This window comes from Maylandia zebra, linkage group LG11 (genome assembly GCF_041146795.1).
Source record: "Maylandia zebra isolate NMK-2024a linkage group LG11, Mzebra_GT3a, whole genome shotgun sequence".
NCBI lineage: Eukaryota > Metazoa > Chordata > Actinopteri > Cichliformes > Cichlidae > Maylandia > Maylandia zebra.
Window position 1 is genome coordinate 33,390,817 of NC_135177.1, and position 27,658 is coordinate 33,418,474.

Here is a 27,658-nt window from a genome sequence, read left to right on the forward strand (position 1 = left end):
AGGAAAAACAATATCAAGCATCACACATTCTGGTTTGTATTCTGAGAAGCTTATCGACAAAAGACTGCTGAAAAAAATACTGCAGTCCAGTTACATTTCAGGCATGAAACATTTTTTATACTTACAGCTGTTTGGCATTGATGGATGTAATGAAATCCCAGCATGTGCAGGAAGAGCCAACATTTCCAGGGACAAAGAATCACAGGGGAGTGCACAGGAAGACAAACAAAAAAATAATTTAGAAATCTCAGACAACCTGACAAACCAACTATCCTGTCTCCAGAATCAGCTTCTTTAGTTGTGAGGCCTGCAGGCAAAATAATTCACGATCTAAGCAATACAAGCCCGTTTTTGCTCCTGTAATGTCAGTAGCACCATAAAGCAAGCTTCACCAACTGCTGCAGATTTTTCTTTTTGCCTGTGGCTATAAGAGTATTTCTGCTTCTTACACCAAAGCATCTCCTGCCCACCAACAGCAGCCCACGTGTCTTTTGTGTGATACCAAGACATAATGTGCTGATTTGCCTACCAGAAATGCAATTTAATTTCAGCCGTATCATACTGCCTTAGTTTTGGAAATACTGTAAATTAGGTTTTGCAGACAGGCATTACCAAACAGGTAATTTTTTTAAGTATGAAAATATGAGAACCGACATTTTAAAACTACAACCGTGTGTTTCCTTTCCGGTATTTCGTGATAGGGCTGCTAAAGGAAGTGGTGGCAGGTGAAAGCTAAAGTTTGCTTGTGCAGATTTTAGAAAGCTCTGCTCCGTAGAACACCAAATCTGGTGTTTCAGTTTGACACAGCGACACGGGGGTGGGGGAGCAGGTACAGCATTCTGACTTAGAGGCCACGGTCTGAAGCTAATGAACTTAAAAGTCAAAACATGAACTCTGAGGTACTAGATCCACTTTAATCCAGATTAGATGGCAGCATTGCCTTCCTCCCCCTCCTAACTTGCCACATCCCCCAGAGTTGGCTTTGACTGCCTAACCCAGATACTCCAATCATGGGAGTTTGATCAAATTATTGATCACGCACTAATGCAGCACCCATTCCTGGCTAAAAAAGAGCTTTAAAAATTATGGCTTTGCGACTGCGACACACACTCTTTTCTACATAGTGCTACTTAATTCTTTCACACGTTTAGAAAAAATGCTAAACCGAAAACCACAACAGCTCAACGCTTCTTGAGGTTGAAAGCATGCAACTTAGCATTAACGTGAGCTGTTTAAATCCGAAATACGACACCAACTTAGCTCATTAGACAAAGTACTAACATTTGTAGACAGGCTTTGTAAAAACAGTGACCGGTGGTTAAGGTGTTAGCACATAAAACACATAGAAACGTTTAATGGGAGACTTTGTCGAAGAGCTTAAGACAGGAAATGACACTCCCGTTAGGTTATGCAGCCTGCTCGCGAACCGAGGCTAACAACTAGCTAGCTACAATCCTACTGGAGGCGGGCGACTGGGCGTTGGTTGCTCAGACAACTACACAAGCTAAACCAAGCGAAAGCCAAAATGTTAAATAGTGAATTCCGTTAACTGAAATCATCACGGTTACAGTTTAAAACAATGTTTTCTGAAAAATTTGTGACATTAGCTGCCTGTAGCGTTCTCACCCATAACGTTGACGCTCCCTGCCGTCTCAAACACCGATCATTCACAAGCCGACATTCCCCTCACTGCTTTTGCTTGAGTTACGCACAAAGGGGCACGCAGCGCCTCCCACACTCCACGAAACTATGCCAAAAATGAGACGTAAACGTGTACGTGAATCACAAAGGGGAGGACCACTGCAGTCTCGCGATGACAATTCGTTTTCTTTGAGTGCTGGTGTGATCTCGCGAGAATAAACCACAGCCGAAACAAAACTAATTCTTTCTTTGTTTCTTTAGTCACAATCTTCTTTTCGAGCACGTAAAATCAGTTTCCCATCCTTCTCAGTTTAGTTACACGTGGTCATAGGTTTTACTCGAGAAATGGAAAAGATACATTGCAATTAGTGGCTATGGAGATCCTCCCCCATGAATTTTTTGCGCACTTCATTTCCTGCATTTTCGTGTGTTTTTTATGCGGCAGTTAAATATTTTCTGCCCCGTTTTATGGCAGAAAGGTTCTTGATTCTGTCAAGGAAACATATACTGGGGAAACTCATTTTGTGTTGGTCTCCATATATTATTCTCACCTTTAAAAAACTAGCATCACTGCTAGACATATAAAAAAATACTTTTACTTTTTTGTCTTTCTGAGATCAGCAGTAACTTGCTGTGCTTAACTGTGCATGTGTTGATATTTCTAGCCTATTTTAATTTATCAACCACTCAATTTTTTTTTTAAATTTGATAGGGACACAGTAGCCTATAGTCACAATACAAAGTATGGGGCTGATGTGCTGCACAGAGAGTTAACAGGATGATTGAAAACAAGGATAAACAAACATCTTTAGATTACCTTGCAAACTTTGCAACAACACATCTAAAATCAAAAGGCAGTGGTTCAGCTTAATTTGTTTATACTACTGGCATCTTCCACCATCCCCCCTTTTGCAGCCAGAGGCTAGACTGTGCATCTGAGTAAGATCACAATGAACAACGTTTACCACAAAAATATTCAGCAACTGTATTTACTCATAATTCCTATTTGTTGAGTGAACTAGTGAGTGAAGGAGGACTTGCCACTGTCACAGACATAATACACCAATATGGTGCAAATGCATTTGAATGCTGGTCTTTGGGGCTTGTGGAAATTATAAGAGAAACACAGCACTGAAAGAATCTTGAACTGGAATGTATTCTCTCTTCTGCAGCAGCAAAGATGGTGATATAAGTACAAATTTTACGTTTTTTAAGGCCTTATTTAGTTCAAAGTCTGCAAACTTTTCAAGAGCTCTTTATCAGATTTAACTGGTGATTCTATTTAAGTAATTAGCATGTACCAGTGAACACTGAAATTATAGTTCATTTAGATAATGCTTCACAACTGCCCAAATAAGTCATTTGAGGCATTCAAAGTGACTCCAGAGTTACTAGACTTGCTGTAGACAGACTTAGGTGTCCTCACTCCAGTGTTGAGATGTGTTGTTCGACGGAGTTTTACTGAAGCTCAAAGATGACTTTCAGACAGAACCACAGCCTAAATAACAGCTAACAGTTTTATCATGTATTGAAATAATGGAGGAACACAAAAAGTCCATAAAAAGCTCCCATTTATACTTACAGAAGTGGGGAAAACCACATTCAAATAAAATTGCATATTTGATTTTTATACCACAGTAATGACAGTGTCTCACAATGTCACCCTTGTAAATTGTGAAATCTTAAAAGGTCTTAGCAGTGCAACAATTAAGTCAGTATGGTTTTACTGTGTGGAATTGTAGGACCAGCAATGAAAAATTCCCAGATTTGTGTCTCCACAAGAGGAGCCTGGTGGGTAAAAGCTCTACCTCCATTTGTACTTCTGGAAACTAGAGGAACCATAAATAGGCCTGCAATCTGAGAACGTTGCCACAAGGACAAATACAGGAAATCATTCATACCTTATGCAATAACTCTTAGCAATGCAACACATCTGTCTAGCAGTTAATCATCTCTTCTCTCATGTTAATATTTTACTTCAAACCTGTACTGTCACAACTTTGACCACTGTGTGTGTCGAGGTTTGCTGTTGAGTTTGAGATATTTCATTTTGTTATGGCTGTCACAGGGTACACTCTGGACAGGTTTCCAGGGTGTCACAGGGTTTACACAGAAAAACAGAGAACCATTCATGCTTACATTCACGCCTAAGACCAGTTTAGAGTCACCAGTATTTTAAACTGCATGTTTTTATATTATTGGAGGAGTACCTGGAGAGAAACATGCAAAGTCCACTTTTTATTTAAAAGTAACTCTTTCAAACAGTAATGTTTGAAAGATTTACATTAAATTTTTGTCATACTGCATTTTTATATTGACCTGTATAATTATTACCATTATTCGTTTTTTTAATTATAGGCTGTTTAACTTAATGTTTAGCTTATATGACAGAATTCCTATTGCTAGGAAACATAAGGAAATTCTGGGTCTTATAATATGTATTAATTTATTCGTTTGTTCTGGACTGTGTTGAGAAGTAATGAGAAATATTTTAAGTTATTTAAATTTCCTTTAAAATATAAATTATTTATATATATATATATATACGCGTGCCAAGTATTCCGACAGCGTAGCACAAAATACGGCGAGTGAACTGGATGCGCGTCGGTTGTAACCATAGCAACATAGACTAATACTATTTGCTCGTATAGTTGCTGTTGCTCGAATAAAACTAACTCAGGATATTTAATGAAGCCAAATTTCTATAGGCCAAATCAGCTTTCTGCTGCTGGGGGAAAGGTAAGCGACTATAAACGCGACTTTTTTTGTTAGCCTTCTATCAGCGGACCTGTCGTTTTTGGCCAGTGTGAGGTAGCACTGTCGCCACTGAGTTTCTTATGTCTGACTAAATGTGAATATGTGCCAAAATGCTTCGCAGGTTCCTAATGAAAGCAGCGGGGAACGCTGAAAATGTCTGTTAAAAAATTGAAACAAGAAGAAAAACTGACCCCGAAATCCATAGGAACACACAGCAAGTATGCTTGGTTATCTTCTCCTTACAGTTATTTAATTGTTCTTGACCCAGTTCAGAATTCATCTCCGTGATATGAAAACCACAAATCACCTGATAAGCATGTTTTATAGGGCATTTCGTGATCTAAGGAGGCTCCAGTCCCTGCTTGCCAAAAACAGTCCCAGACAAGAGGTGGACAGCAACAACAACAAATGACACCACACCAAGGCTGAATGTCTAGACATTTTAATAACAGACCCCAAAAACCAGCTCACATTGCTACCTATCTGTGTGTATTATTGTGGTGTGAGACTCCTTGTGTTTGCAGGTGGCAGTGTTGAGTCACAGTAAAGGATGCAGCAGTGGAACCAGCAGATCCATCCCTCCTCAAAAAAACACAAGTAGACACAGGCTTGAGAGTGACATCAGCAATGAGGCCTCAGAACTGGACAAATTCAGGTTACATTTCCTAAGGACCGCATAATCTCTGAAATAATATTAACTAAAATCTCAAAGCACACAGTTATGAGTCCAAGTCTTTTCGAATACTAATACAAGTAAGATGCATAAAATTAATACATTAGAGGCCCAGTTGACCTTTATTATGTTGACTCTGAAAATGAAAGAATCGTAGGTTGACTTTGTCTAAGATTCAGTAACATGTGCTACTAATCTCAGCTGTGGATATACTGGTAGAGCTGTTTTTCTGTAAGACAGTGATCTGCACTGCTCAAAAAATGATCAAAGTATAGCATTTAGTCAGATAAACTTCTGGGATATTGATCTGATCTGATCTGGTCAATTAAAATGGCAGAGGGAGTTGTTAATCAGTTTCAGCTGCTTTGGTACTGCTTTGTTGATGAAATTAACAACCGGTGTCCTGGAGGAGTAACAATGAGACAATCCCAAAATAGGAATGGTTTCACAGGTGGATCCCGCTGACATTTTTTCCCTCCTCATCTTTTCTTGCTGTTTTTTTCACTCGTTTGCATTTGGCTAGTGTCACTACTGGTAGCATAAGGTGATACCTGGACCCTACAGAGGCTGCACAGGTGTTCCAACTCCTTCAGGATTATTGATCAGAGATCCCCGCTACATGCCATTGCCAGAAGGTGTGCTTTGTCCACCAGTACAATCTCATGTGCATGGAGATTCCAGGGAGACAGGCAGTTACTTTCGAAGAGCTGGACAGGGCCAGAGAAGGTCACTTATCCTTAGCCCATCAGCAGGACTGCTGTCTGCTCATTTGTGCAAGGAGAAACAAGATGAACACTGCCAGAGCTACAAAATGACTTTCAGCATGCAACTGATGTGAAAGTCTCTGACCAAAGAATCAGAAACAGATTTAATGTGGGTGGCCTGACGGCCCAATGTCCTTTAGTGGACCCTGTGTTCACTCCAAGCACTGTGGAGCCCAACTAGTATTTGCCATAGAATACCAGAATTGGCAGGTGCATGACTGGTGTACTACAGATCACAGCAGGTTCACCCTGAGCACATTTGACAAACAGGAAAAGGTTGTGGAGCAAATTATGTTGCCTGTAACATCATTCAGCATGACCTGTTTGGTGGTGGGTCAGTGATCGTCCAGGGAGGCATATCTATGTAATATTAATGGGTTGCATTTATATAGCGCTTTTCGAGACCCTCAAAGCGCTTTACAATTCCACTATTCATTCACATACTGGTGGAGGCAAGCTACAGTTGTAGCCACAGCTGCCCTGGGGCAGACTGACAGAAGCGAGGCTGTCATATCACGCCATCAGCCCCTCTGGCCATCACCAGTAGGCGGTACGTGAAGTGTCTTGCCTAATGACACAACGACAGAGACTGTCCAAGCTGGGGCTCGAACTGGCAACCTTCTGACTACAAGACAAACTGCCAATTTTTGACACGGGACACACAGACCTCTACAAGCTAGGCAACATCACTCTGACTACCATTAGGTATTAGGATGAAACCCTTGGACTCATTTTCAGACCCTTCACTGGTGCAGTGGGTAATGGCAGATAAAGGAATTGATACCATTGACACTTGGCTGATCTAAATCCAAAGGAACATCTTTGGGATATTATGTTCATCCAACACCACCAGGTTGTTCCTCAGACTGTCCAAGAGCTCGGTGACAGCCTGGTATAGATGTAGGAGGAGATCCTCAAGGACACAATTCATCATCTCATTAGAAGCATGCTCCAATGTACTTGTTCATGCATACAGACATGTGGGTGCTACTAAGCACCATTTTAAGTCCTACAATGAAATTTTGTCAAAATAGACTAATTGGCCCTATTATTTTTTTCCACTTTAATTTTCAGAGTATCTTTGAATTCAGCCCTCTGGAGGTTAATAATTTTAATTCCCATTAAAAACGATTGCATCCTTTCATTCCAAACACAGGACCCAGTCCCTACCTGTATAGATATCCAGCATAATATGTTTTCCATTGATATCTGGTATGTTTTCAAATGTTGAGCAGTGTATATTGTCTCTTTCTGCTTTTTCTACGTGATTTCTTGTTTATGTTAAGTCTGGTTCATTGGGTAATAAACCTGACTTGGAACTTGACTGGATATTGATTTCTCCAGGCAAGTTCCAGCTAAATAATTGCACTAACCTTCCTGTAGCATTGCATTCAGTTTAAATAGTGTTGCTATCGAACTATGTAATAACCTTTCCTTTTTGAAGCACCACACCACACAATATAAATTAAGTACCTTCAAATTTGTTTTTAGATTCAACAACCTAAAGCCAAAGGTCTTCAGTTAGCTTAAGTTTACATATTAAATGAGCAAGGAAATGTAAGGGTGGCTTGCTAAATTAAGAAAAGTAATATCCACATTCAGATCTTTTCAAAGAGGAAATGTTTCTGGACAGCTTTAAGTCCTCTCTATACTTCAGGGAAAACAATAACTGTATTGAGGTTAAATTCTAATCCTAAATGTGACTAAAATGCTTTCAAGCTTTTCTGATGTTGGCGTTTGTACATTAATTATACAGTGAAATATTTCTTTAAGGGATTAAATGCAATATGTAGTTCTTTAAAGTTAATTGTACATAATTTTCCTGTCATTTACCAGCATAACATACAGAGACCAAAGATGCTTCAGCAGCCACCCGTTGCATGAACTGTTCTCTGACATCCTTGTGTCTTTGATCAAGAACCGACTGTGCAGGTGAAATATGTTTGAAGTACTTATACATTTCTTCTGCTGTAATAGATACGGATAACTTCTGTGATAATATTTACTCTTTCAACAGTGAATGGATTGAGCATGCACCTCCTGAGTCAGTCCTTAGAGTTCTCATCTGCCTGCGATTATTGATCAGAGATCCCCACTATCAGGTCCAAGTTTAAAAAACAAAACAACAAACTTTAATTTTTTATGCTTTTAATTTAATGAAAAAACATTTCTGCAAAATAAAAACAACAAATGCTGATTTTATTTTATTTGATTTAGAAAATCCTCCATGAGCTTCAAGGCATCAGTTTACTTGCCAGGGTAAATGCCTAATGTAAAAAAAGAAGAAAAAAAAACAATGCTTCTTTTGCCCACAGTGATATGATGCCACCCTGAACCCTTCTCTCCTTTGTCTCTCAGTATATGGAGTCTGTCACTGCTCTGTATATGTCGTGTGGGGAGCAGACGTTTGCCACGCAGAAGCTGGTCACAATGACCTGTGAGTAATGTGAAGGCAGACTCACAGAGAAACACCGATAATATAAGTTGTATTGTCCTTATCAATGGTGGATTAACTGACTGTATTCCAGACATCTTTCAGAAATTATCTGCCACTCAGGATCAAAGAGTCTGGGTCATTGAGAGTGGCGCTCACAGGGTAAGTGATAAGTTGTGACGAGGTTATCTGTGACTGTGTGCTGTTTGTTGTCACTGTTTTGGCATGTCTGGGTTAAACCAGAGAGAGTCCGCATAAGACATTCAAAGAATTCTGGATGGAAATCTGCAGGCAGTGGTGACAAAAGTATAAAATCTTTTTAAAATGTTATTTAGAGGGAAATCAATTCATTTTTTACGCATTTAAAAAAAATAGACTAGCATTTTTTATGAGCAGTCTTTATACCCCAGAGATCATTGTAATTACAGTTAATTTGGATAATGGTTTGAAAGTGATGTTAAAGTGAGTGCCTTGAGGCATTTCAAGCTAATAGGTGCTTCTAGATGAGTTTAACTCTGTAACATAACAGGAAATGATTTGTGTTTAAACCATGGAAAAATACGCTAACAGTGGCAATAATGAGTTCAGTTTTTTCCTGCTGACAATAATTTTACAATTATTATTATATATAGTTTAATTTATATATATATATATATATATATATATAGAGCAGCTGGATAGCGTAGTGGTTAGACTACATGCCTTTGGAACAGAGGATCGCAAGTTCGATTCCTGCCTGGGGCGTCTGTATCCAGTAAGGGTCCTAAGGCTAGACCCCCTATGCTAAGCAAGCCTACCGCAGACATGAGCGAGACAGATAAATATGAAGGCATGCCGGCTCGGACGTCGCCCGGATCAACAAGGTACGCGTCAGGTGTTGAGGAACCAGGGCACCCTGACGAAAAGTGGGCTACTGGAACAAGAAGGCATTGGTGGGCAAGAGACAAAAACAGGGCATTGTTGGAATGCTACTACGCAAGTAACCCCGGCGGAAGGGGCTACATGAATAGGATGCGGGACCTATGGATTCTTCGATATCCAACATCCACAATGACGGCGAAACAACTAGTAGCTCAGTGTTCCAACATTCGAAAGAAGGGACTGCTCTCACAGCTAGAGATTGACGAGGTACAACACAAATGCTATGGCAAGGAGGAGTCAGGACGCCAGGTCAGGGGGGAGATATCATGTACCCAATCTCGGGTGGGGGTGATGATATCTCCCCCACCCGAGATTGGGTACATAGCCCCAAGTGCGATAGGAGAAGGATAGTTGAGTGCGAGAGGAACTGACCTGAAAAAATAGAAACCTATATCCCCCGTAGTCGGTTACCAAGATTACGTGAAGTACCCTCAGAAGGTCTGCTAGATGATGTTAATGCAGCACTACGGACGATACTAACAAGCTGATCTACAATACGGCAGCAGTGATCAGTGCAGATGCTTGGCTACAAGTTGAACAGCCACAAGGGGCAGTACCCTCCATGGAGAAGGAGGCTAGAGGGCAAGATCAAAGTAGCACGGAGGGAGGTTAGCCAACTAACGGAGTTGCAGAAAGGTGCGACAAAGAAGGTGCATAAGAAATACAGCAAGCTGTCCATACCTAAGGCCTTGGAAACTGCCAAGCAAAGACTCATAGCCTTGGCCAGCCGCTTGAGGAGGTACACCAGAGAGATAGAAGGCAGGAGAATAAACCAGCTGTTCTCCACAGAACCAGCAAAGGTGTACTCTCAGTGGCAAGGGAACAATAAGAGAACAGCACCACCCAGGCTGAAGACGGAGCAATACTGGCAGAGCATATGGGAGAAGGACGCAACCCATAACGGCAATGCTCAGTGGCTAGTGGATCTGAGGGCAGACCACAGCGACCTCCCTGAACAGGGTCCAGTAACCATCACAGTGGCAGATATCCAAGAAAGGGTCTCCAGTATGAAGAGTTGGACAGCACCAGGGCCCGACATGGTTTAGGCCTACTGGCTAAAGAAGCTGACTGCACTCCACGAGCGTCTGGCAGCACAAATGAACCAACTGCTAGTTAACAAGAGACACCCGGAATGGCTAACCGAAGGTCGGACGGTCCTGATCCCCAAGGACCCCAAGAAGGGACCGGTCCCCTCCAACTACCGACCAATAACCTGCCTCAGTACTACATGGAAGCTCCTGTCAGGCATCATATCGGCTAAGATGAACAGGCACATGGGTCAATACATGAGCGGGACACAGAAAGGGATTGGCAAGAATACCAGAGGCGCAAAACACCAGAAAGAACAGTCAGCCGAGACTGCAAGACCAGACTGACCAACCTGTGCACTGCCTGGATTGATTACAAGAAGGCCTATGACTCAATGCCCCACAGCTGGATACTGGAATGCCTAGAATTGTACAAGATCAATGGGACCCTAAGAGCCTTCATCAGGAACTCAATGGGGATGTGGCGTACAACACTAGAGGCCAACTCCAAGCCCATAGCACAAGTCACCATCAAGTGCGGGATCTACCAAGGAGATGCTCTGTCCCCACTGCTGTTCTGCATAGGCCTGAACCCCCTCAGTGAGATCATTAACAAGACTGGCTACGGATACCGACTACGGAACGAAGCAGTTGTCAGCCACCTCCTGTACATGGATGACATCAAGCTGTATGCCAAGAGTGAACGAGACATCGATTCACTGATCCACACTACCAGGCTATACAGCAATGACATTGGAATGTCATTCGGACTGGAGAAGTGTAGTCGGATGGTAACAAAGAGAGGGAAGGTAGTCAGAACTGAGGGGATTGAATTACCAGAAGGCAACATTGCAGACATAGAGGACAGTTACAAGTACCTGGGGATCCCGCAGGCGAATGGGAACCATGAAGAGGCCGCTAGAAAAGCTGCAACCACCAAGTACCTGCAGAGGGTCAGGCAAGTCCTGAGGAGTCAGCTGAATGGTAAGAACAAGATCCGGGCCATCAACACGTACGCCCTGCCCGTGATCAGGTACCCTGCTGGGATAATAGGCTGGCCAAAGGAGGAGATAGAAGCCACTGACATAAAGACAAGAAAGCTCCTTACCATGCATGGAGGGTCCAGCACCCTGAGGCTGTACGCTAAGCGGAAGGAAGGGGGCCGGGGACTGGTGAGTGTCAGCACCACAGTCCAGGATGAGACAACGAACATCCAAGAATACATTGGGAAGATGGCCCCAACTGACCGAGTGCTCAGTGAATACCTCAGGCAGCAGAAACCCAAGAAAGAGGAGGGAGACGAGGAACCATCATGGAAGGACAGGCCCCTGCACGGTATGTACCACCGGCAGATAGAGGAGGTGGCTGATATCCAGAAATCCTACCAGTGGCTGGACAAAGCTGGACTGAAAGACAGCACAGAGGCACTAATCATGGCAGCACAAGAACAAGCTCTGAGCACAAGATCCATAGAGGCTGGGGTCTATCACACCAGGCAAGACCCCAGGTGCAGGCTGTGTAAAGATGCCCCAGAGACAATCCAGCACATAACAGCAGGGTGCAAGATGCTAGCAGGCAAGGCATACATGGAACGCCATAACCAAGTGGCCGGCATAGTGTACAGGAACATCTGTGCCGAGTATAATCTGGAAGTCCCGAGGTCAAAATGGGAGATGCCCCCAAGGGTGGTGGAGAATGACCGAGCTAAGATCCTGTGGGACTTCCAGATACAGACGGACAAAATGGTGGTGGCTAACCAACCGGACATAGTGGTGGTAGACAAACAGAAGAAGACGGCCGTAGTGATCGATGTAGCGGTTCCGAATGACAGCAATATCAGGAAGAAGGAACACGAGAAGCTGGAGAAATACCAAGGGCTCAGAGAAGAGCTCGAGAGGATGTGGAGGGTGAAGGTAACGGTGGTCCCCGTGGTAATCGGAGCACTAGGTGCGGTGACTCCCAAGCTAGGCGAGTGGCTCCAGCAGATCCCGGGAACAACATCGGAGATCTCTGTCCAGAAGAGCGCAGTCCTGGGAACAGCTAAGATACTGCGCAGGACCCTCAAGCTCCCAGGCCTCTGGTAGAGGACCCGAGCTTGAAGGATAAACCGCCCGCAGGGGCGTGCTGGGTGTTTTTAAAAAAAAAAAAAAAAAAAAAAAAAATATATATATATATATATAGTTATTTTACTATTAATTTTACTGTTACTACTTTTTTTTTTGCTTTACATCTGATAACATTATTTAAAAAGTTTCCTCCCAGTTAGACATGCAGAAAAGACCTGACCTAAGAGGTGTCCAGTAGGCAACCTGGTCAGATACATGAACCACCTCAACTGGTTCTTTTCAATGTGGAGGAGTAGAGGCTGCATTCTGAGTCCCCCCTGAATGGCTGAGCTCTTAAATATATCTCTTGAGTCCAGACATCCTTCACCGGAAGCTAATTCCTATTGCTTGTATCTGCGATCCGATATTTTTTTTAGTCACTACCCACAGATCAAGGCTGTAGGTGAGGGAAGAAGCATAGATTTACCAGTGTGGTTTTTCTTAATTTTTTTGCCCAATGCTTTGTCATTTGGGAAAGTACTAATGAGGATTGATGACACTTTGCCATCTCTTTATTTCTATTTCCTTTTGTAAATGAATACCAACTCTGACTGTGGTAGACTATGGCAAAACTCCTCTCGACAACTGATAGCAGTGTGCTACTGGGAGCCCTGCTAGCACTCACCACTTTGGCTGAGAGGTAAGTAAATGTTGCACCGAAGACTATACATACAAGGACGATTTCATCTGTTACAAGATTTTCTTCTCTGTAGCATAGAATTTAAAGAGGAGATTGGGAAGCTACTGATAGTGGAGAGCCTCCTTGTAATACTTCAGGAATACGACCTCCTGTCAAAAAGGTAAGAAAGCACTACTAAGTTGTTATTCTAATTTATGGAAAAGGTTTTTTCACCCATTAGTGCTGATATACAGTCATAAAATCTGGACAGAAACATAGACAAATAAAATAGAGCTGTAAAGAATAATAGTGTATATTATCTCTGCAAGTATCAAGTTATATTCACTTAACATAAATAATATTGGGGTTAAACTTCGTCCAGAATGAGTGCGGAGCTGTTGAGGCTGCTCTGCCCGGTTCAGCTCGTGAGGGCTCAGGTGAGGGAGCTGGACGGTCTGCCAGTACTGCTGAGTCTGTTGCATGGCAAGCACCTGAAACTGCTATGGAGTGTCACCTGGGTGCTGGTCCAGCTCTGCGAGGACCCCGACATCAGGGTGGAGATCAGAAGCTGGGGTGGCGTGCAGCAGCTCCTCCGGCTGCTCCACAGGTTCGTGAAAATGAGCGAGTACAATGTATTTAAAGTTTAGATTACAACAGTTAGCTCTCAGTTTGAACATTTATAGTCTGTAAGTTGTTTTCACTAGTTTTCAGTGTGATCCTTGTCTTTGAAGGGACAGATCAGCAAATATTGCTGATGAATCTGTCTGGAGTTTATTACCTCATATATTTTTCTATCCTTTTTTTATCCTTTCACATCTTTGCTGGTTAGAAAAAAAATGCTTTCCGTTTGTCTGCAACATAATCTCATCCAATATTTCATAGCTAATGATGGAGGTTGTAACTTTAGCTGACTGAACAGCATTAAACAGCTTTGTTCTCAGGCTTAAAACAGTCACAGTGCCAAAAAATAAGGCACAAAATCATTCACACAGTGACAGGCGGTACATCACCGACCGCTCGTCCATTGAGGCGCTCTCCAGTGCCAACGCAGCCGGTCGCATCCAGAGAGAGCACATGAGGGAGGAGCTCAGCCCTCAGGAGGTGGTGGACAACACGATCGCGCTCCAGTCAGGTCAGGGTATACGCTGCATATCACACAATTTATTTCTGGGTACTGTGTTGCTCAGTGGCATGGTGGAGCAGTGGTTAGTACCACAGTAAGAAAGTCCTGGGTTTGAATCCACCAAAGTACCCACCAGCTTTTCTGTGTGAGAATATTATATATTTATTTATTTTTAATGATATTAATTTATAAACTTATAAAGTACTCATTAGTGGAAATTGGAGAAAAACAGGTTTTATAAGTGAAAGACTTCTATTATAAAATCAGTCACATGGAGAACAAAGCCTGTGGGAAAGTTCAACCCAAGAACACGCTTGGGGTAAAAACACAGGTCATCTACTAATAATACATCTTAAAATCTGGAAGAAACGGTGGAAATATGAAACTTTTACTGCTTGGGAACATATTTGTACCTTTGTGATGGTTAGGAATTTACATATAGTTACGATACGTTCCAATGATCCCTGTCCCTAGGTCTGCGTAGGGACAGAAGCGGACATTTATTCCACCTCTGTCTCAGAGAGTTTATGATAAAGCATTTTTTTGTCCCTACTGCACAAAAAGAAAATGCTACCCCAGTCTTATCAGTTACTGAGGATGTAAACAGTTTTTTCCTGACATGAGACAATGACGACTGCAGAGAGTTGACTAACCCTGTCTGTAATTGCACAGGAAGTGGTTGTAAATTTCCTGTTTTCAAACGTCTGATGACTCTAACATAAAGCAGAACTCGTTCTTGCTCACTCCAAACATGCATGCCCCGAGAAGTATCAATAGGGAAAGCTTAAGATTTACATTTCAAACACAGTGTTTCCTTCTGGCCTTTTGGTTTTTTAGAGAGTCATATAAATATTTACATCTGTAATCCAGACTATTTAGGACTCTGTGATTGTGTATATGAGTTCTTAAATTAAATTCTATCCCTTTAATCCCCCTTTCAGCCTGCTGTACAGCTCTGACTGAGATGAGTCTAGATGACACATCTGCTCACCACATTGTTCAGGTAAAGAAGGGTTCTTAGTGGAAGAGCACGTATTAATCAAATGAGAGTGCTTTTACTCTTGATCCTATTACCAGAGAGAAATATGTAAAAGCATGAGCTATAATAAATAAAAATAAAAACACATGTATATGTTTTTGCGTTAGTTACATTTGACCTTCTTTTCTTAGGAAAATGGCATCTATATAATTGCAAAGTTGATTATACCATGTGACTCTGGACAAACAATCACTTCTTTACAGGTATATGCTATTATATGTAACAAATTGCATAATAATCTAAATGTTATAATTATAGGAAATAACATATCTGTTTGTGTACTGGCAGTGCTATGCATTCCGGGCGCTCCGATTTCTCTTTAGTGTGGAAAGAAATAGACATCTGTTTAAGAGGTGATGAAACGGCATTAAAAAGTTCTAAAATATAACAGAAACTGTCTAACATTAAGTTCATGAAGTGGATGAATTGTTTTAAAATGAGCTACTGTTGGAACACTGCCAGGGAAAGAAGTCTCATTATTGCTTTCCACTGCCGTTTTGTGATCTTTTATCCATTACAGACTCTTTCCCACAGACCTCTTTGAGCTGTTTATTGATGTTGGACATTATGTGCGGGACCTCGCTGCCTATGAGGGCCTGCAAACCAAAGTTTCACTCTACACTGTAAGAAATAGCTTCTAAATGAGTTTATTTGTTTATTCAGCTGTTTTGGAGTTGGGGAAAAAAGGAAAAACATTGACTGCCGTGGGGTAAAATAAATGAGGTAAACTGACAAACAAACAAAGTTTTTGTGTTTTCAATGCAGAAAGAGGAACTGGACAATCTGAGAGAAGGCATTGAGACAGTGGACCAGAACCGACCTCCTCTCAGAGTGATCAGTGGCTACTCTGTGTTGGACCATCTGGGCACCGGGGCCTTTGGAAGTGTCTTTAAGGTAAACATCAGTAACAGGAAACATAATCAAGAGTGACCAAATTTGGAGTTGGTTGTGATGTTTTGCATCTTTTCTTTTTAAATTTACTTCAAATTTATTGGTTTGATGACAGGTCCAAAAACAGAGCGGCCAGAACATCCTAGCGTTGAAGGAGGTGAATCTACACAACCCTGCATTTGGCAAAGACAAGAAGTCCAGAGACAGTAATGTGGAGAAAATCATCTCAGAGCTCACAATCATCAAAGAACAGGCACTTGGCTCAATACAAATCACAAGTGAACTGTATTTGGACAGTATGATTACATGTTGGAAGTTAATGTGTTGCTTATTTATCTCTAGATGACACACCCGAACATTGTTAAATATTACAGGACTTTTCTGGAAGGTGAGCATAATGAACTCTGAAACTGAAAATTACAGGGAGTCTATTTGATTGTCTTGAGGTCCATATTGTTATTCTCAGGCTCTACTAAAGGATATTTTCCTGATTCATAATCCCTGTAATCCCTGTGAGCCAAAAACTCACAGGGATTACTTACTTACTGGGTTCATTATCTGTAACTGTAGTCATGTTTAACATGAACATCCACAGGTATAATGGCAAGAATCTGAAGGAAATTAAGGAAGAGCATATAATAAGTCCCCTTTAAAGAAGAAAAAAACAGCAAAAGGCCAAACACACTTATCATAATGTCCATTTTAGGTGACAAGCTGTACATTGTGATGGAACTGATTGAGGGAGTACCACTGGCTGAACATTTTAACTCTCTGAAGGAAAAACAGCAGCAGTTCACCGAAGACAGACTTTGGAATATATTCATACAGGTAACAAATGCTAGTAAGTGCTTTGTAAACTGCTTGTACTGCATGAAGTCTGATTGTCTACCGCCTGACTAATTTGACACTTCCCACAGGGTCCACAGAGTAAAGCGCTATACACAGGCCATTTGCCATTTACCATTACCTTTTTGTGGTTAAGAACAAACTTAATAGAAAACACAATTAAACTGAAACCTAGAAATTGAGAGCTAATGAAAATTAGACTCAGCCATACACAATCAACACAGTCACAAGGGATGAAGTAAAACTCCAGTGAAGACAGAAGAGGACATGGGATTAAACAGGAAGTGAATAATGGACCATTACTGAAAGGGGAAAACATGAATAAAGAAAAAAAAATCTCAACATAGATGAACTAACTCCTAGGGAACACAGAAGGATGAAAAGAAACACCCAAGGGGACTAAAATGCAAGAAACAGCAACTAGAGCCTAGGTACAACAAAATATTAGAGTGTAAAATAAAAATAACCCCGCAAAACATAAAAATCATAACTTTAAACACCAAAGCAAAAACCCAAACTCACATATTCGTTCAAAACTCAAAGGAACAGAAACCCTGGCTGCCAAACTGGTTTTTGATTGTTTTTGATAATAGCCAAAATGAATGGCAATAATTTTCACTCAGCAAATGAGACACACATGGATGAGCCACAACTCCCAAAGCACTTCTAGCATTGAAATGAACATAATTTCTCCATGTTCCTTCAGATGTCTCTGGCATTGAGGTACCTGCATAAGGAGAAGAGGATAGTCCATCGTGACCTGACGCCAAACAACATCATGCTAGGGGAGAAAGATAAAGTCACCATCAGTGAGTGTGCAGTTAGGTTTCCCCACAGAACATCTCGTCATATGAAAAGTTTAACTCTTGTCTTTCCTCTACCTGAAGCTGACTTTGGCCTAGCTAAGCAGAAGGAGGAGAACAGCAAGCTCACATCAGTGGTTGGCACCATCCTTTACTCCTGGTGAGGAAGTTAAGTCCAAACGTTCAGCTGTTTTTGTCTTTTATTACAGCCTATTAAAGAAACAGCTGGAAAGTTATTATGTTATTCCTGGCTGTGTACACTTGTTTTGTGTTAATCGAGCTGAGGGAACAGAAATCTGCTCACATAAACAACTGTGGGAACTCTCCTCCAATTAGAGGTTTTAAATACGATGGTTGTCATTAGAATTAAGCCTCAATTTGGCTTCAGGTAAAAAGTCGAGGCCTAAACTTGAGTTTTAGAGTTTAGAATCCATTGCTGTGTGATTATATTCCTATAATGCTGTCCGATTCACATACACTTTCTTTTTCCTTGTCAAATTGTGGGGTCCTTCTAATCTTCTGTGATCATCATCAGATTTTGTGGCTTCATTCAGAGATTTATTGCATGAATGGTCCTCATGACTCAAGATTTTCAGTGTGGTGATGTGTTTTTAGCCCAGAGATAGTGAAAAACGAGCCGTATGGAGAGAAAGCTGACATCTGGGCTTTAGGTTGCATCCTCTACCAGATGGCCACTTTACAGCCTCCATTCTACAGCAGTAATATGCTGTCACTGGCCAGCAAGGTAGCATGGAGACACACAAGACTCACATTTTATGCCTAACTTCATATATTTACTTTCTACTGTCAGTCACTGATCACTCTAATTCTCTGCTGGCAGATTGTGGAGGCCGATTATGAGCCAATTGAAGAAGGTACTTTTTCAGAGAGAGTCATCGACATGATCAAATGGTGAGCATAGACTGTATACAGAAGATCAATCAATCAATCTGGCTTCATTGATTCAGTCATTGGCTTCTGGAATCTGTGTTTGAGGATTTTTATTTAGATTTTACACAGCATCTCAATTTTTGGCTTTCTGGTTCCTCTATTGTTTCTACTAGATTTTCTTAACTGATGCATGTTTAACTTAAAAGCATTCACTAAGGACGAGGTCTCAGGATTAGCCCTGGTAGGAAGTCCAGCACCACAACAGTTGCAATTTATTTAAATGTATTAGTGTTTACATGTATTATCCATGTGGAAAAATAAGAAATAAAATAAGAAATAACAGAACAATCAATTATTTAATAAATTTATTCAGCACTTTACTTTGTGATGTGATGTCCTGTCAGGTGTTTAAATCCAGATCCAGATCTGAGACCGGACATTATAGCTGTGAGTTCCAGGATCTCTGACCTCATGATGAAGCTGATGGATGGACTCTACACTTCCCAGAATTCACTGGAAAGAAAAGCAGAGCGAGACAGGAAACGAGCACAGAGGTTTTTCCTAGAAAGAGATAAAATTAGGGTGACCTGCTCTTACTCAAACATGTCACAGGTGAATTCAGTTCTTTGAAATCAGAAAAAGACTCTTCACTTTATAAATGTTAAATACAGACTCATGAACGTTTGTACTGTGCTGTAGTGCTTATAAATAAATATATTATTAGCCTGCAGAGATTTAAAATGGTGCTTCATATTTTACAGGAAACACCCATGATGAAGACTGAATATGCACCTTCATGCTCCTCTACAGCCTGCAGCTCAAACCACAGCAGAGAGCAGAGACTCGCTCAGGGTATCTGGGTATCTTTATACTGCTCAGACTGTGAAAGGTGTGAAGACACAATGCTAACATGTTGTGCGTGTGTGCTTAGATGACGGCCCTGATGAAGATATTGAAACAGGCACAGACACTACCACCAACTCTACAGGGAAACACTACGGTTAGTGGTGTCAAAGCTGTGATAATGCACATGATCACATTTTTATTACTTACTTCAAAGATACTTTTTTTATGTTTTTCATACATCCAAATATTCACAGGCATGTTTACTTTACCTGATGATGCCTCACTACTGTTAGTTGTTGTGGTGCCATTTAGGGATTCAAAGCCTTTTTTCATTTATAAACATTTATTTTCTCATTTCTTTTGATTGATTGATTGATTGAATCTTTATTTTGAACATGTTGAAAAAGTATAAAAAAAAATAGAATTAAAAGAGACAAATGAACAAAGCAAACAAAAGGAAAACGAGCAACCACAACTCCAAATAACGTCCATGTTCAAAAAGGAGCAGGAAGAAGCATAAGCTTATTTAATCCCACCCCTTTTCCACTATCTAGTATCAATAGACTACAGAAATACCTCCTTTTCTTCTCACTGCTTTAGATTTTTCTGTTGGTTGTTGTGGATTTTGCTCACTAATTATACCCCAAACCCCATTTGTTTTACTATTTATCTTTAATCAAAGGCTCAAAGTCAGCTGCCTGTGCTACCCCTGATCATATTTTAGTCAGGTAAGTTTAACACATTGAACACATTTCCAGCTGTATGATTTATGTAAGCTCTGGGCTTAATGTATGTGGTAGCAGTCTTGAGCTCATCCTTTGAACTTGAAGAACGTGTAAATGTTTGTTGGTAAACACAAGCAAACTGAATCACGTTTGTGATTTGCTGTTTTTCCCAGTGGGGATTTTGCAGCTGCAAAGGTGAAACCAAGACCGGGTAATTTTTTGACTTTATGGCACTGCTTGACCTCTCAGACTACAGAAACCCTTTCAAATGAGCCTACATGGCTTTCTTTAGCACTCATCAGTCAGTTTGTTGGTTTTGCTCTAACCTCAGTGTCAGCAGGAATCTGCGTCTCCCAGAAGAAGCTTCGCCAGATTGATGATCCAATTCAGAGGCTTCTGGTGCAGCTGCACAAAATCATCTTCATCACTCAAGTAAAGGCATAAAGAAATGTTTGCTGAATCTCTTGATTCAAAAATTATAAATGCAGTCACAGAAACACTCTATCAGTTGGACTATTTGGTCCAGCTGAGATCAACCCATGAGGAATATTTTGTCAGCAGTGGTTAGATTTGTATTTGTTGGTAATAACCTGCATTTATTTAATTTCCAGCTTCCACCAGCTCCACACCACCACATTAAACGGCGCCTTGTTGAAAGATTTAAAAAGTCTCTCTTCCAATTTGGCAGCGATCCGTACAACCTGAAAGTGGAGCTCAGCAAGGTTTGAACTGTCAACTCATAATTCAGAACTGCACTTGAAGTTAAAATGCAGGGAACTTGGAAAATATGGTCAGACAGAATTTGTATTCAGTGATTGTACTTTATAATTTTCCTTCATAATGTAGGACTGCTCAGCAATCATAATCATGATCATTTTGACATTTCTGTGATCAGAATGTGAATAAGCACAATTCACTAACTTTGGAAACATCAGATATTTATTGGACTAAAGAAAAACTGCAGGCTTCAGATTGAAAGCTAGTTCAAAATAAAGCGAAGCATCGTAAGCAGACTACAGCCTGATGCACAGCCTGAGTTTTTAGGGAAAAGGCAAAACGCAGCCCTATGAGGGAGAGGGGCATGCTGCATTAATAACAAATAGCAAAACAATGAGTCATTGTGAAACATAATGTGGCACAATAATGGCTTTGTAACAGATATCTTGTTTTCATAACTGTGAAACTGTTTTCCAGACATGTGACCACAAAACATGTGATGCTAACTTTGCTGTCATTTTGAACATGGTGTGATCTTGGTGACAATGTTAGATCAAATGAATAAGGCCCTAGTTTTGCAGGCCTAGAGACCAGTCAATAACCCTCTGGCAACCACATGTCGCTAGGGAAAAATCTGTATTCCCCAACTGGTTGGCAAAAACCTATGTGATTGCTTTGGTCAGTCGCCTATTGCTAATAGTTTGAATGGAAGTGAGAGAGTTGTCTGTATGATGCAAAACAGAAGTTGAGAACATTCACCTTTAAAGGAAATGTTTCACCTTTTGAAACATGTAGGTTGAGGTTCCAAGGCAATCCCTTCCCCATTTCCAATTTGCCATACGCTTAATCCAGTGGTACTGCTACTCGGGTAGTCGTTAGCGAGTATGAAAAACTACAGGCAAATGTGACAAACATGAAAATCTACAGGTAAATGTAGAAATCTGCAAGCAACTCCAGGAATCACTAGGAGGTTTTTGGTGCATCACCTTCCTGAAGGTCATCTTCCAGGAGCTGAGCCTGGACACAAACCAGGGAGAGGGATAATAAGCTTGATTTGAACTCAGTAGAGAGAAAAAAAAAAGAAATTATTTTTGCTCCCTTCCTGGTTTCTTTGATTGTGTGTCTGTATTTGTCACACTTGTGTGACACATATTACATGATTTAACTCCATCCATCCACTCATCCTTTTCAGGGTTGATGGAGCCTATCCCAGCTGTCATAGGGCAAGAGGCAGGGTACACCCTGGACAGGTCACCAGTCTGTCGCAGGGCTAACACACAGAGACAACCACTCACACGCACTGAGGGACATTGAACTCATTACCTTCTTGCTGTGCGGCAACAATGCTAACCACCATGCTGCCTGCTTTAACTCATAAAACAAATTTTAATAGTAGACAAAGACAGCCTGAGTAAATATAACATTTTGTTTTTAAATGATGATTCCATTTATTAAGGGAACAAAAGTTATCCAAACCCACCTGGCCCTGTGTGAAAGTGAAATGGCCCCTACGCCTAATAACTGCTTGTGCCACTATTGGCAACAAAAACTGCAGTCAAGAGTTTGGTATAACTGACTGTGAGTCTTTCACATCACCGTGAAGGAATCTTCTTGGTAGAATTGTTTTAATTAAAACGCGTTGGAGAGCATTTAAGCATCATAATTCTGATGCTGGTATATTGGTCTTTAAATGAAATGCTGTTCGTTTTACACCAGATTTAACGGCAATCAAACCTTCCAAGAAGTTAGACTTCTTGGTTAAACAAAAATTTCCCCAAAATCATCAATATGATTTTTCCAAAAATGTTAGACAAGCCTTTGAGTTATTTCTAGTCACTGTGGTTTTACTCCTTGGACTCTCCGTGGATGTCATTTTTGTCTAGTCTGTTTTTTATTGTTGAATCATGAACTTCGACCTTCACTGAGGCAAATGAGGCCTGAATCTCTTTAGATGTTGTTCTGGATTCTTCTGTGACTTCCTGAATAAGATATCGATACACCGTTGGTGTAATTTTTGTAGGCTGGCTGGGAAGGTTCACCAGTTTTCTCCATTTGGGGAGAGTAGTTTACACTGTGGTTTACTGGAGTCCCAAAGCCTTGAAGTAGCTTTGTGAGCCTCTTTAGATTAATAAATGTCTATAACTGTGTTTCTCATCTGTTCTTAAGTTTATTTAGATTGTGTATTTTTTGAGATTGTTGTCAGGTTCTATTTAAATAATTCTTGATTCATTTCTTGATTTTATGAATTCATGAATTCAGAGAGGAGGGAAATACTTCTCCAAAGCACTGTAAAAAAAAATAAAACCGGAAGGATGTAGAAACATGAAGGCAACTCACACAGAACAGGCGAAAGATGTGAGAAAGGAAAATACTCAGAAGCATAAGACAAATATCAAACAAGAAGATTACAACAGATACAACAGAACATGTCTGGGCTACATTTACTGTAACTACTGCAGTAAAAGCTTCTTAAACACAGCTCTGTGAAGGAATGCTTTCATTTTGCAGTTTCACCATCTTGATGTAAAAAAAAAAAAAAATCAAAATCATAACATCACACAAAGCCAGCATTGTTTCACTCTGCAGTGCACCCCGTGCTCCTCGATGGATGCAGTTTATGACTTCATTCCATGTGTGCTAGGCCGCCAGAACACATTTAATATACCCACCATAGAAGCTGCTGTCAGCTATTTTAAAGCCACACCTGAGGTCCTGTAGCTCTGAACTTTCACTTTCATGATATGATAAACCACAGGGAAGGAGTTTGATAACAGAGTGATGTTTAAGTCTACCATCAAAAACATGTTCCTGCATGAATTTTAATTCAGCTCCTGAACCAATGGCAAAATATTTTCATTATGAGATCAGAGCTCACCTGTCTGTGTCTCTTCTGCTGCCATGATTAATGAAAAATAAAAACATGAGACCAGCAATGGCTAGGTTACCTGATAAACAATGTCTCGTGATAAATCTGCTCTCAGTTCATTCATAGATGATATTAAATAGTAAGCATCTCTCCCTGTAATTACAAGGAAGATTAAAGCATAGCCTGAGTACAGAACATTTTTATTAGCTTGGCACAACTTCTACTGTAAAGCTTCTTTCTTTAATGATCTGATAATGTGAGACATTTTTGGACTGGACATTTTTTAAACTAATTTCAGAGACGTTTAAACATATCCCATAAAAGAGGGCATTAACACCAACCTTAAAAGCTTTGTGAAATCACTGAAATCACCGTGCAAAATAACTCAAGAGTCAGAAACTGAGGAGCTCTCTGCACAATCAAAATGAAATATTTCTTAAAAATCTTTTTTTATTGCATACAGTTGAGTCTACTTTGTTCCAGTACTCAGTTTACAGGAAGTCTTGCTCTGTGCTGGTGTACCTTACAAATGTCTTGTAAGAATCACTTCATAAAATCAGGCAGAACTTAACGGTGTTTGTCTCTCCTCTTCTTGGCTCTCAGCTCGTCCAGGCGTCTCCAGAGCTGATGGCATTTGGTTCAATCAGTTCAGATTGGTGGCCTTGGATCCACCACTTCACGGGAGACATCCATACCGCTGACAGCACAGGTAGTGCCATCAATGCCCAACTTCACCATAAATTTCCAGTAAAAGACAAGCAGAGCATCTTATGCAGAAGTAGAATTGCAAGTTAATTCTGATGTAAAAATAAATAAATAAATACTTTGTCTCTTCTTTGTGTTGACAGTTGATGTGAATCTCAGAGATGGAGTTACATATCACCAGATGCAGGTTGGTGGTGAGAAACTCAGGAATCTTTCTAATAGGAACAATTTTTGCTAGCTAAAAATAAAAGTCATATTTGGCATATAAGTCTATGTAAAACTGCATTGAAAAACAATTAAACTATTGTTTGTATAAATGTCGTGTAGGTCCTCCTGCAGAGGCATAGTGCCAATGTAGGCTGGTTGGTGAACAACAAATTTATTCAGAGAATAAATAGTTTGCTGATGGCATAGTGCCAACTATTATTTCATTAAAATTCAATTTTATGGATCTGTATTACTTTACAACTGCAGGTGTTGACTCTCCCACAGATGGGTCTCATTTTGGAACAGTGTTTTAATTTCAACTTCATCATGATACTGAACTTCTGTCTGCGGCCTCTGACATGGTGTTTTGTTCGAATGTTTTCAGGCGATCATTGAGGAACTGCTGAATGAGAACAGCTACTATGAACCAACAAACAGCAGGTAAACTGGAAATGATGTATTTAACTGAATCATTAGACTCACAAAATCTAGCGCTTGAGCTTTTCTAAAAACTAGTTCAAGACAATTCATTATTATCATCACTTGTCTTGTTCAGCGCACACAAACCTTTAATGAATTTCATTTCAATAGCAGTAATTGAATAGAATAGAACAGAATTAGAATAGAATTCAACTTTATTGTCATTGCACATGCACAGGTACAGGGCAACGAAATGCAGTTTGCATCCATCCAGAAGTGCTTTAGTGATATAGATATATTACAATATATATTAGCAATAATATAGATATGTGAGTATATTACAGAAATGGGTCTATTATGGTATGTTATAATGTACACGGTATGAAGTATGTTGTGAATATTCTATAACTATAAGTATGTACAGGCTGTAGTGAGTACAAGCTATGTACAGGCTATGAACAGGATATAAATATGAAAAACTATACAGAATATGAAATAAATAACTTTACAGAATCTGAGATATACAGCTATACAGAAATGGGAACTATGCAAGTTGTAAACAGTTGTAGGATTAAAGATTATCGAATGTACAGAATGATTATTTACACAGAGCTATACAGTAGTGCAGTTAAGATAAGTGAGGGTGAGGATAGTTTCTACAGAGGCTATTGCTTTGTTTCTGTGGCTACAAAATGTAAATGAACTATTATGCTGATTTTCAACTCTTTATTTTTGCATGATTTACAGTTAAAAAAAAACAACTCTTTGTTTGTCTTATGTTGGGCCTTGTTGCAGTCCCTCAGTTTATCCATTGTCTGAAACTAGCTATTTTAACATTGACTCCTTTGAACAAGTTTTCTTTTGATTGGTTGCCCCTCTCAAGCAAAAATTTGGAACCGTAGGCGGGTGGGGCTTCTGTATTTATAACTGCAGCTGAATGACTGAGAAGACCATATTAAGATAATACCTCAGCTCAGGTACAAATATCAGTAGGAAAATACAAAAAATACAAATAAATTACAAACAAATATAAAAGAAGTAAGATATTACACTCTATACAACGGTAGCATACACAGTATGTGATTATGGATACTGTGTATGGATATTAGGGATATCCAGTCTATTTTACATCAGAAGTAGAAACATAGAAAGGAGTAGAAAAAAACTGTTTCAAACTGAGTGTTTAAGGCAGTCTGAAGCCTGAGCATTTGGTTCAGAGATTACTTATATATATAATGGGGCCATTATCTGAAACTTTTACCGTATGTTAGTCTCTTTTCCTTTTGTTATTCCAAACTAAGTTTAGTGGGACAGTTGTTTGAAATGAAATAAAGATTTCTCTCATTTTTCTTTTTTTTCTTTTTTTCTTTTAGGCTCAGAAAGAAAAGAAATGACCAAGAAAAAAAGTAACAGTTATCTTCACTCATCCCTAAAAACTCAAACTTTAAATTTATTTGGAGAAGAATGAGTTCACAATGATACTTCAACACTGCTTGAAATCTAATGAACATTTATCCCAACCCTCATTACAAAACATATTCTCACTGAACATAAAAAGAATATAAAAGTAGTAAATGCATACATTAATTTGTTTGCACATAAACATGATTACGGTGATATTTTACCACAGTGCTCATAGTCATGTTGTCACCTACTCTTTTGATCTCAGGCATTATTGTTGTCTCTTTTTCCCATAAATGTGAAGTGACTGTATGAATTTCCAAAGATATATTATATATGAATATATATACATATCTACAGATAGATACGGATGTAATTAAGTTTGAGACTGACAGTTATTCTATTCTCAGTTCAAAATCAAAATTTAAAACTTGTTTAAAATGCTTTTTTTGAAGCACTTTATACTCTCAGGCCCAGACACTGCATGTCACAGCATGTGTTTTTCTAGTGGCTGCAAGCCACAGTGACCTTGTTTGCTTTCTAAGAACTGATAAGATGCAGCACATTGACCTTAATTCTACATATCACAATTTTTGACTGGATTTGAAAGAAAAAAAAAAACAGGTCAAATGTTTTGCACTGTAATAAAATGCACTCAATCAGCATTTTTACTATAAAGAAGATCTAAAATATGACTGACAGCTGAAGAAAAGCTTTCTTTTGCATTTTGACTCACTGTTATCTGTATAAAACTATTTAAATGTTTGTATTAATAAACATTATTTAATTCAGCAAATGTCTGCCTGTAATGTTTTAATATTACTATAAATATTGTGTATTCTTTTGATGTGCTGTGAGGGCTATTCATGTTGAAGGTGAATTTAGTGCATAAAATGTGCAGGTTTGATTTCCAAAAGTTGATTCTGTTCATCTGGATGTTTTCAGTGGGAGAAACGTTTCGTCACTCATCCAAGTGACTTCTTCAGTCTCAGCTGACTGCAGGTTTCCCCAATCTTATAAACAATAAATTGCATATTGACTGAAACCAGCACAGTGAAGGGCTGGGAGGTCAGTTCCTTAATCTTAATTATGCAAACTCTCATGACCATTGATCAACAACCACTGACCAAAACCCACTGATCAATGGCCATGAGTACCATTCACAGAGAGTTGGGGAATGGCTGCAATCACAGCATTGTAAGATGGCGAAAGATGTACCCTTTGGCCCCCCTCCTC

The 27,658-nt window shown here is 40.0% G+C and overlaps 1 protein-coding gene across 2 annotated transcripts; it reads left to right on the forward strand.

The window, feature by feature from the left end:
- Nucleotides 1-4,254: 4,254 nt before the first annotated feature.
- On the forward strand, nucleotides 4,255-27,212 carry nek10 (NIMA-related kinase 10). Of its 2 annotated transcripts, XM_004560210.3 has the most exons (36): nucleotides 4,255-4,380; nucleotides 4,520-4,616; nucleotides 4,726-4,786; nucleotides 4,923-5,053; nucleotides 7,672-7,767; nucleotides 7,853-7,937; nucleotides 8,053-8,094; nucleotides 8,194-8,272; nucleotides 8,364-8,431; nucleotides 12,884-12,963; nucleotides 13,037-13,123; nucleotides 13,325-13,549; nucleotides 13,935-14,074; nucleotides 15,007-15,068; nucleotides 15,236-15,307; nucleotides 15,393-15,457; nucleotides 15,625-15,727; nucleotides 15,870-15,998; nucleotides 16,111-16,248; nucleotides 16,338-16,383; nucleotides 16,702-16,823; nucleotides 17,548-17,650; nucleotides 17,729-17,804; nucleotides 18,260-18,389; nucleotides 18,486-18,556; nucleotides 18,940-19,147; nucleotides 19,297-19,387; nucleotides 19,467-19,535; nucleotides 20,064-20,109; nucleotides 20,280-20,317; nucleotides 20,438-20,538; nucleotides 20,718-20,828; nucleotides 24,293-24,398; nucleotides 24,538-24,581; nucleotides 24,987-25,042; nucleotides 26,395-27,212. In XM_004560210.3, exons 2-36 carry the CDS (start codon nucleotides 4,552-4,554, stop codon nucleotides 26,429-26,431), a joined length of 3,183 nt encoding a protein of 1,060 aa, XP_004560267.1. In that variant the 5' UTR covers nucleotides 4,255-4,380; nucleotides 4,520-4,551; the 3' UTR covers nucleotides 26,432-27,212. The 2 variants fall into 2 exon arrangements, with proteins under 2 accessions (XP_004560267.1, XP_004560269.1); XM_004560212.3 differs by lacking the exons at nucleotides 20,064-20,109; nucleotides 20,280-20,317.
- The last annotated feature ends 446 nt before the right edge of the window (nucleotides 27,213-27,658 follow it).